General features: G+C 36.5%; 1 protein-coding gene across 6 annotated transcripts; it reads left to right on the forward strand.

Moving 5' to 3' along the window:
• Positions 1–2,745: 2,745 nt before the first annotated feature.
• On the forward strand, positions 2,746–9,253 carry LOC122057034 (protein disulfide isomerase-like 5-1). Of its 6 annotated transcripts, none has more exons than XR_006133435.1 (6): positions 2,746–2,945; positions 3,951–4,009; positions 4,112–4,287; positions 7,199–7,299; positions 8,745–8,826; positions 8,905–9,253. XR_006133435.1 is itself a non-coding variant. In XM_042619026.1 (5 exons), the coding sequence occupies exons 1-4, from the start codon at positions 2,838–2,840 to the stop codon at positions 7,291–7,293; spliced, it is 438 nt and encodes a 145-aa protein (XP_042474960.1). In that variant the 5' UTR covers positions 2,746–2,837; the 3' UTR covers positions 7,294–7,299; positions 8,745–9,253. The 6 variants fall into 6 exon arrangements, 3 of the variants coding, with proteins under 3 accessions (XP_042474960.1, XP_042474958.1, XP_042474959.1); XR_006133436.1 differs by having other exon boundaries at positions 8,955–9,253; XR_006133437.1 differs by having other exon boundaries at positions 8,994–9,253.
• The last annotated feature ends 900 nt before the right edge of the window (positions 9,254–10,153 follow it).

Here is a 10,153-nt window from a genome sequence, read left to right on the forward strand (position 1 = left end):
TTCCAAGCTCACACCGGTCTACCCGACCTAGACCGGCCCGATTAATAAACTTATTGAGCCCGACACATTTATAAACTGGTAGTACACGGTGCAGCCATCTAGCCCGATGGGCACCCGATCGGCCTGAAATATTTACAAGCCCAATTTGAACCAACTCCTTTAAGCCCAACCTAGCCCGACCCCTTTAATACTACTTGTATTTTTTTTTTTTTAATACTATTTATATTTAGTGCTAAGACTATGTGATATGTATAATTGAGATTGTGGTAATTGTTATATGAACATTCATCTTTTTTATGCATAGTTTAATTAATTTGAACTTACTACTTGGGTTATGTAGGCATAGTTTAATTGATCTGAGTTTCATGGATTAAAGATCGAGTACCTTAGAAATTTAGTTATTTTGCCCATCTTTAGCTTAATCCATTTTAACTATGAGATTTTTTTCTTTGCTATGCTTGTCTTTACCTCATTTTATTGGTATTCCTCTTCAAGCACATTTAAGAGATCAATTTTAAAGATGACCAATTTAAAGTCCATTTAAAGTTAAATAGGTCTATAGCCTGGTTAAAGCCCATTTATGGTAGCCCAATTAAAGCCCAAGATCGATTGACCTGATTATTAATCATACCATGTCTGCGCTAGTTAAACCCGTTCATGATGCAAAACCCGACTAGGCCCAACCGCTTGACACCCCTACAAATATAAATGTTTAATTATGTGGGGTGAAAAACTTACCATTAAAACAGATCCCCATTGTCTTCACTGAATATCTATATGGTTCATCAACTTCCTCATCTCATTGCTCAGATTTAAGTCTTTCAATATAATAGACCGTAGGGGAAGATAAGATAGACAAATACTCATCCCAACGGATGCAAGAAAACAAATGAAAACCTCATTAAAATACATTTATTCATATTTAATGATATGGCACATAACTTTTTTTCCACCCTACTCACTTTCAAAATCCTACCAATTAACATTATTCATGAAAAAATTCATTTGCATGTTTCTCTCTCTCTCTCTCTCTTTCTATCTTTTTCCCTCTCCTGTGAAAGTCGTCTGCAACAGCTATATCGGTGCAATGAGCATCAGGTGGTTGGAAATCCCTTGGAGCGCGTATCCATACGTTCTCAGTCATCTAATACTCACCATATCTCACCACTCATTATAGAGGATGTGAACTCCTTAAAATCCCACTTTACCTTCATTTCCTCTCTCCCATCAAATCACACTACACTAAAAAATGTAAGGTAAACATCACTCCCCTCCCCTGAATTAAGACGAAATATCAACTTGATCCACCACCTTTCAAAAAATATCACTCCCCTCCTTTACAAGAAAAAGATGTTATCTAAAAGCATCAACAGTTAGATTTGACTGTTAAGTCAAGGTATATTTTCTTTATAATACCCAAAATACTCAAGATGAGTTATTTTCTTATTTTAATTTTCATCATTTCACGTGATGCTCCCCTTCCCGCGCTCTTTCTCCTTACACCAACCGGCAAAAAACGAGAAAAAGCAGAGAGACCCCATTATGCCGCTTTCCACAACCTTAATGCTGGTGTTGGATTCCAGGCCCTCGTCTTGCCCGTCACCTTCGCTTTCCTCGGCTGGTGTCAGAGAAAGCGGGAAGGGGTTTTCGTTTGATGGGGGCTTTCACTTAAAGATAGAAAGGAGTGTGAATGATTACCCCAAAAAAAAAAAAAAAAAAAGACAAAGTAGTGTAAATGCTTCTGAGCTTCAACAGGAACTCATTCAAGTAGGGAAGGATCAGTTTTAGTACCCAAATTGCTCTTGTTCCCCTACTATATATTCCTCATTTGAATTATCCATATCTGTATCTCCCCTGATATATTTGGGAAGGGAAGCAGAGAATTAAAATTGGAAAACCCAGACTTCCTTTTATCAGAAAATTTATTGTTTGGGAAATTTACCTGCAAAGTATTGATTTATAGAAAAATATTGCAGCAAGGTAGACAAGACCCATGCAGGAAATTGTAGAAATCAAGCTGTACAAAGAGAGGACCAGAAGAATTAAAGTAATGGGCACAGATTGAAACAGGGGATTTTAATGAGAATTACCATTTCTATGGCTTGTTTTGTACCTAAAATTGAGATCTTGGGTGAAAGAGGAAGAGAGTGGGAAGAATGTTCCAACTCCAAATACGAAAGCTGATTTTGATACATCTCTCCACATCACCTAATCTACTGAAAAGGAAAGAAGAAATGTGAAAATTGATTGCTGTTACATAATTAAGAAATTCAATTTGACCTGACAACTAGAACTCAATGCTGGTGTCCGATTCCAGGCCCTCGTCTTGCTGGTCTCCTTCACTTTCTACTTTCCACTCAAGATAGAAAGTAATGTTTGGTATTACACAAATAGGGGGTATTTTGAAGATTATAAAAAAATTAATTTGACTTAACAGCCAAATCTACTGTTGGGGCGGTTAGATAGCATCTTTTTCTTATAGTGGAGGGAAGTGATATTTTTGAAAAGGTGGTGGGTCAAATTGATATTTTACCTTAGTTCAGGAGAGAGGAGTGATGTTTATCCAAAAATGTATCATCATTTCCATCTCCTCCCTTGTCAATATAACACGTGACTCACAAATTCCCCATCCATTTTTACCTTCTAAACAAACGTGACCTTAGGGTTACAATTACAAATGATTAATCTATGTTGTAGACAAATGGACCGGTTATCCAAACGCACCCTTAAAAACATGACTGTTCTTGCGTTAGAGTAAGGATGCACATCGATGAAGAGATCGTATCTTCTCTAACTGGAAAAACAGTAGACGAGAAAGGGAGACTTAGGCGACCGCCATGAAACCCTTTGTGCTTCTCATCTCTCTTGTTCTTCTACCACTCTCTGCTTTTACAGCTACAAGGGCTGAAGTTATAACGCTAACAGCAGATACCTTCTCCGACAAGGTAAAATCTAAGCTCCACTTGTTTTCCCTTCACTGTTCATCCAATTTTTTGTGGATTTGATATGATATTTTTGTTCATTTCTTTCTCCTATGAAATTTAGGGTTTTGCATTCACATAGTCGTTTTTTGTTCTCTAATTTATCAATAGTGCTGCTGAATTGGATGTTTCGCATTTCTTCTTTTTTTTTTTGCCTGTGTCTTTTCAACCATAGACTTGTTTCTGGTTAGAGCAGAGTAGATTTCTGAATGAATCGGTTCTACGACCTGATTGTCCCACTGTATAGTTCAATTCCGTCGATGGGGATCTTGGAAACAGTGCGACTCAGTTCCGTCAATTTAGAACCTATTTGGGGTTAAATAGGTTATACGACCTGCTTGAGCATTCTTGGTTGTTCAAATGTTAGGCAGCTACTTTGAATCATTCATTTGAGAATTCAATCCCGTAGAGTGGGTTCATCCAGAACACTGCAATTCAAATTTTCCCATTTTAGAACTCATTTTGAGTTTAAAGGGTTCTACAGCGTACTTGAGTAGGTTATATAGTTCAAGTGTTTGGCAGCATCTTGAGATAACTGATGCAAAAATTTAATTCCATATAACAGGTGCAATTCAATCTTATCGATTTTACAAACCTATTTAAGTTGAATAGGTTCTACGACATGCTTATACACTCTAGGTAGTTCAAATCATGGACAGCCCGTTGAAGCAGTGGTGCAATAATTGATTCCATTGTTTGGGTTAGTGCATTTTATTTCCAACTTTTTTTCATTGTTAATCTGTCCTTGATAGTTGATACAGGTAAGGAATGTTCATATTCGATTCATTTAGGTTTGTCACTGAAAAGTTTAAGGAAATCATAATCACATGTCTCTAGTGTTTCCAATAGGATATATTTTAAGCAATAATGTTCCTTTTGGCATTATGAACTTGTCCTTTTCCATGTTTTTGTAACTTTCTTTGATGCTACCCTTTAAACTAGTTAAATGCTCCATTGTATGCCATTTAGGTGAAGGAGAAGGATGTTGTATGGTTTGTGCAATTCTGTGTTCCATGGTGTAAACATTGGTAAGTAATCCATTTCTGTCTGATCTCTTACATCATCCAAAATAGAGTATATGATATTCATTTATGCTGTTCGACTACTGATCGTACAAACTTTGGTTTCAGTAAGAACTTGGGTTCACTGTGGGAGGACCTAGGAGTGACGATGGAAGGGGAAGATGAAATAGAGATAGGACAAGTTGATTGCTCCACAAGCAAACCTGTTTGTGCCAAAGTTGACATCCATTCATATCCTACTTTCAAGATCTTTTATGATGGGGAAGAAGTTGCAAAATATCAGGGTAATTTTTTTACTGTATTTGGATGCAAGGTTGTCGGCTTATTAGTTTCCTCTTTAGTAGCAGTAGGAACCAATTATAAAAAGTTAATGATCTATTAATAATCTTGCTCTAAGGCCCAATTTGCCTTCCTTCATACTTAAAATGAGACATCTTCTTGGTATATGTGAACTCAGTAAGGAGACAAAATCTGTCAACTGATTCCATAATTTGCATTTGATTAACCTGAGTTGGTTCTTTCAGTGGTCTCTTAAAATTATTGTGGTGTTGATAATAATGACAAGGTTTGAGGTTCTCTTCTTTTTTTGGGTATGCGTGTGTGTGTGGGGGGGGGGGTTCTTTGTGCATGCGAGGTTTAAGAGATAAATTGTATTTCCTCTTCGGCTTAGGAAGAATATAGATGTAAAACTTGGAGTTCTATCCTTGCTTCAAGGGAAATACTTTTAGTAAGGTTATTAAGGCTTTGAAAGACTCTCACCCTGTCCTTGTTGTTGAAAAATCAATTGTATAGGCTTAGGGCTAGCCTGTGTAGGTTCTGGCTAAATACTTGTACCAATCTTCGGATAAAGGGTTGCAAGCAGTTCTATCAGTCTAATAGTGTGACAGTTTAATTGGTTTCTTTAGTTGTCTTGCTGCTGATTTCACTAAAGGGAATTTATGGAAAACTTATTTCACCTGATAGGGAATCTCTCCTTATTATCAAAAATTGGTATAATATTAGGTAACCTCCCCCCACCCCTTCCATTTTTTTGCTGTTCTTGGACTAGACCTTATGAAATCTCATCATAAAACTATAGTTGGTTGGATTCTGTAGTTCAGTCAAGTTAAACTTAATTTTCCCCATCAGCCTTCCCCATACTTTTCATTATTTTGCTGGAATTACTGCCTGTAATAAAACCTAACAAATTCTACTTCAACTAATCTTCAAGCCATACCTCAAGATCCTATAGTTTTGAGCCCTTCGGACAGCCAGCAGTGTTTCTGCTTTATTGGGTTGAAGTAATAAACAGTAATCCAATTATCCAATATTCCTGTCAAGAATTTGGGCACTACATCCCAAATAACTAGTTATGGTTTTCTCATGTTGAAATTTTAATTTGTAGTTATTCATTAAAATTTACAATTTGTGTTGATATCATCTGTCCAATGGACGAGAAGTATTTCAATTGCTGGATTGTGATCCAACATCCTGGTTCTTGTGTTGATTCTAAATATTCGGTTGCATCCCACATCATGACAAGTCTTCTGAACATCCCATCTCTAGAGCCAGACTTAGCTGTTTCCTTATCTACCTTCTGATTTGTCAACAATCAAGGTTTCTAATGTATTAATTTATCAGACAGTTGATGTGACACTCTCCGTCTTCGTAACTTTATTTACTTGTCATGTCTCAGCTATACTGTTGATAGGAATTACAAACATAATGTGTCTCATACTGTCAAATTATCAACCAAGATTGTACACTATTTCCAAACTGTATGCGCTATATATGCTAGCATATCAGATTTGGTGCAAACTGTCTGAATTCCAGATTCTCTCCCCGCCCCCTTAATACATTATGACCCTCACCAGTCCCCGCAGTGGCGGGAGCCTTGTTCACTGGGTACACCCTTTTTTTTTTCTTTTAAATGTAGAGGTTCAGCCTTTGCATGGTTATGGGCTTCTTGGTGTTATCTGCTTTTTGGTGGTGCTTGCATGCCAATTGTACTAAGCTTTAGACCTTGTTTTTCATTGATGTCGTGGGGATTTGCCCCTTCTTTTCTTTAATTTCTAATAAATTTTCTTCTTCTTGTGGTTGTGGGCATTGCTGCATTGGCATGACATCAGTCATTTTTTTATAGCATAATATCTTAAGCATTTTCAGGAACCCACTAGACTAGATTATTACAAGGAAAGTGTTTTGAAAATGTAGAAACATATGACAAGGTTTGGTACTGACTCAATGTCCAGAAAAAAGATTCCGAGTCTTTGATTTGTCAAAATGGATTTTTTCTTTTTCTTTTTTTTTTTTTAAATATGGGATTATAGTATTATGATACAGAGCCGATACGATCAATACTGGTCATGGTATCCATTATGATACCTATTTTGGTAAACGTTACAATATGACTGATATCGATACCGATACTGATACTGATACCCTAAAACCATAGTTACATATGTAAAGTCCAAAAAGCAGAAATTGAATCCACTAGTGACTAACCTTCCTAATAAGTTTAAACTAACTTACACTGACATAAAACTCTTTAACTTAAAAGGACTCTTTTTAGATTAAATTAAGTTGATTACTTAATAGCACATGGGACCGACACAATCTTATCCATTATAATAAATCTCGTATACAGAATTAAGACCCCAAGTGTGGGCCTATAAAAGAAGCATGTTACATCAATAAACCCAAAAATAAAAAGCCCAAGATCCATAGAATCCAACCATGGTCCAAAATAAAGTATTATGAGTCCTAATTAGCCCAATTCGGCAATCTTAGCTGCATCACTTTATGTTTCTAGTTATTGCATGTTATTATCTTCAGGAAATAGGTTGGTGTGTACATTCCAAACTTAATTGTATGCTACATGATGCTATTCTGCCGTTCCTTTCTGCTCGAGTACGCATGTTTCAACAAATTCTCGGTGTGATTCAAACTATTTCTTCTTTTCATTTTATGCTTTGCTTCCATTTTTGTACATTTTTTCCTAAATTCTGGAATCTGAATCCACTGAATAAAATTGTGCTTATACGCCTCAACGTAATATTATATTTGTGTGTTCTTAAACATATTTGGGCTCAGAATCTGTGGATTTGAATTTAGTGGTAGATTGCATTTCAAGGAGGCCTCGAATTCAAGTCTTTCATCTTTGAATGAATTGGCCACTAATAATGGAACTCCCTTTCTTTTATTGCATGTCATTAGGCCCTAGGGATGTTGAGTCTCTCAAAACATTTGTGTTAGAAGAAGCAGAGAAAGCAGCAGCAAAAGCACAGCTTGATAGTGATAAAGATTTGTGATGATATGTAAGTTAATATCTCTATATTGCTGAATTTCCCTTTCTAGCATATTTAAGATTTTGAAGTTTGAACTTGAGCAGCATGGGGCTGGAGTTGTTCGTTGTATGATCTCTTCATGCTGAATGTTCTTTGATATCATATATACGATTTGAATTCTGAACTCCAGCACAATGGGGCTGGAGGTTTCACATTAAGCATCATTTAAACAAACTTTTAGGGCTTTCTCTTTTTCTTATTATTGCCATTTTAGGCATCCCTGGTGGATTCAAAGAGTGCCTGCAATCCGGTCTTGCAATGATGGATTGGCAACTTTAACCTGGATGCAGGAGAAACAAGGAGGGATCAGACTGCTATCAATTTGTTATGCCTAACAAAGATGAGCCAGAATTGAACTTGACGAGTTTGTAAGCAACATAATGTTATGAAGGGTTATGTTCCAGCACCAGCAGAGACTTCAAAGCTCGTCTTTAGATATGACTTTGCATTTTTTTGACTGGTCGAACTGACTTCATTGAGTATCTATGTCTTCTTATATTAAGCACCCGGTTTTTTCCAAAAGCTTCAATTATTAGCTTGTCCTACTATTTTATATCTATAGAAACTACCTCCGTTTCAAGATTTAATTTAGAGCTTTTCCAACACATACATATGAACTGAATCTAGTAAATGTAGATGAAGTGTGGCTGGATGTAACTTTCATGATTAAAATACATAAATTTGGCCACAGAACTATTTGAATTGATGTGCCTGCCTTATTCAGGTAATTCTCTATTTTATCTTGTTCTGAAGGTTGTTTTGAATGTGAAAATCAGGGGAAACAATGGGAAATCGTAAGGATAATGTAATGCTTTGATGAATAGATGTTTTAAGTTATTCCCTGAGGGGAAAAAAATAAGGTATTTTTTTAATTCACAGGGATGATGTGGTAATTTTGCACGCACCTGTTTCTGGATGTAGGGACCACATGACCAGGCAGTTCTTTTTTTCCCTATATTTAAACAAAGTCTGGTCATTCTCAGATTGAAGTTAGTTTGACAGACTAGTGAATTGATCTGATTAAACCCAATTCTTCACATAATAAGTCAGACCGAGTTAAGCCGAGTCAGGATAAGTCAGCCGATAACAACGAATTCCATTGGATTCTCAACCAATTCCAGGATTATTCGAGTCAGAATCCAATGAGAATTGATGAAGACAGATCCTGTACCCGGTTCTGAATTTTAAAACCCTGTACAAGATGCAGATTTGAATTGAGAAATGAATCTCCTGTGATCATTACATGTCCAGCTTCAAAATAAGAATGGCAACATGAAGAAGGGTATGGGCTGCTTGCCCTCTTGAGTTTAATTATTGAACGTTTATCTGCTTCGTCTTTTTTTGCATTTTATAATGCTTTGTTTCAATGCTAATTTCGTACCTTATGACAATCAGATAAGTTCTTTTCTATGCAGATCATTCTTTGTTACTTAATTTGGAATAATCGGATTATCTTTAAACATGAAGAACTAGATCCCCACAAAGTTCTCTCAACAGGTACTACCTACCTGTTCTCCCTACAAAGTTATCTTTCCAAACTATGATTTTATTTTAATGATTTCTGTCTCGGTTAAGAATCTGAATCTCAAAATGAGTGGATGGACAATCTGCTTCTTATACAAAAGGGAATGTCTCTCATTCACGACCGATTACTTAATGACAAGGGATTCGATTGAAGCAGCATCCAAGGGTTCCTCATCAGAGTTCAACAGGTGCAACTGAAAGGATGGATGATAAAAGAGGTGTGGACAAATTCTGAAGATCTTGATAGGTTTTTTGTCTAACCTTAGAACAACTTCATGGCTTTGGAACACAATTCCTCTCTTTTTGAATGTCTATAATACTATAAGTAACATTCCTCTTCAACCCTTAGGGGGTAGCGCAGTTGATGAGCAATAAACTTAGTACGAGCTGTAAACTTAAACGTCCTAAGTTCGACTTTCACTAGGCACACCTTGGGCCACTCACACAGGGTGTTTAGTCTTCATTGCTTTCAATAAAAGTTGAATGGTTCTCATTCAACCCCATTATGATCCGTAATTAACCAAAAAAAAACTGACCTCCCTCTCTTGCTGAGGCCTATGAATGAATTAGTTGTTGATTTGGCCCAACTTAGTTCTCAATGTGATGAATTATTTCTAACCCGGACAATGATACTTTGTTGCAGTTTTTCTAATTTAAACGTTAAAAGGAAAGGGCCTTATGCATTCCCTCCCTGGCTCCCTCCAATGGGTTGTTTCTAATTCCATTTATCAGAGCCAAAGGGGAGGTGCATAAAGGTAACCTCAAAGGTATCTTCCAACCATTTGGCTATAAATATCTGCCCCCTATGTACAAATGGTTTGAGGTACCTGTTGCGCAATACTTTCTCGGCACCATCAGAATCCTAAGAATAGCAAAAGCATTTATGCTCACAGTGAAGGAAAACTTTCTCCAAATTTTAATCTATGCTTTCCTATTTTGAAAATCAAAAAATAAAAAAAGTTTATGGAGGATTTCACATGTGATTACCATAACAACTAAAGGTATCAGTATCCGATTGGTCATATACTCATATTGATCAATATGTTTCAGTATCATTGATATCCAATACCGATATGATAATGCTACTGCCGTCGTAGTATCAGTGCATGGCAGGGTTAAATGGTTCAAAAAATCGTAACTGTCAAAATGCTCCGATCCAATCTGATAAGGAATATGCATTGAGTGGTAAATCATCCAAACTCGAGGACGGGATGATAAGCACATTAGTGGATCCAACATACACTCTCATATTAACCATTAGATGAAGTACATTTCACCCGTTGATTTCAATTGATTGTCA

Source organism: Macadamia integrifolia, chromosome 12 (assembly GCF_013358625.1).
Source record: "Macadamia integrifolia cultivar HAES 741 chromosome 12, SCU_Mint_v3, whole genome shotgun sequence".
NCBI lineage: Eukaryota > Viridiplantae > Streptophyta > Magnoliopsida > Proteales > Proteaceae > Macadamia > Macadamia integrifolia.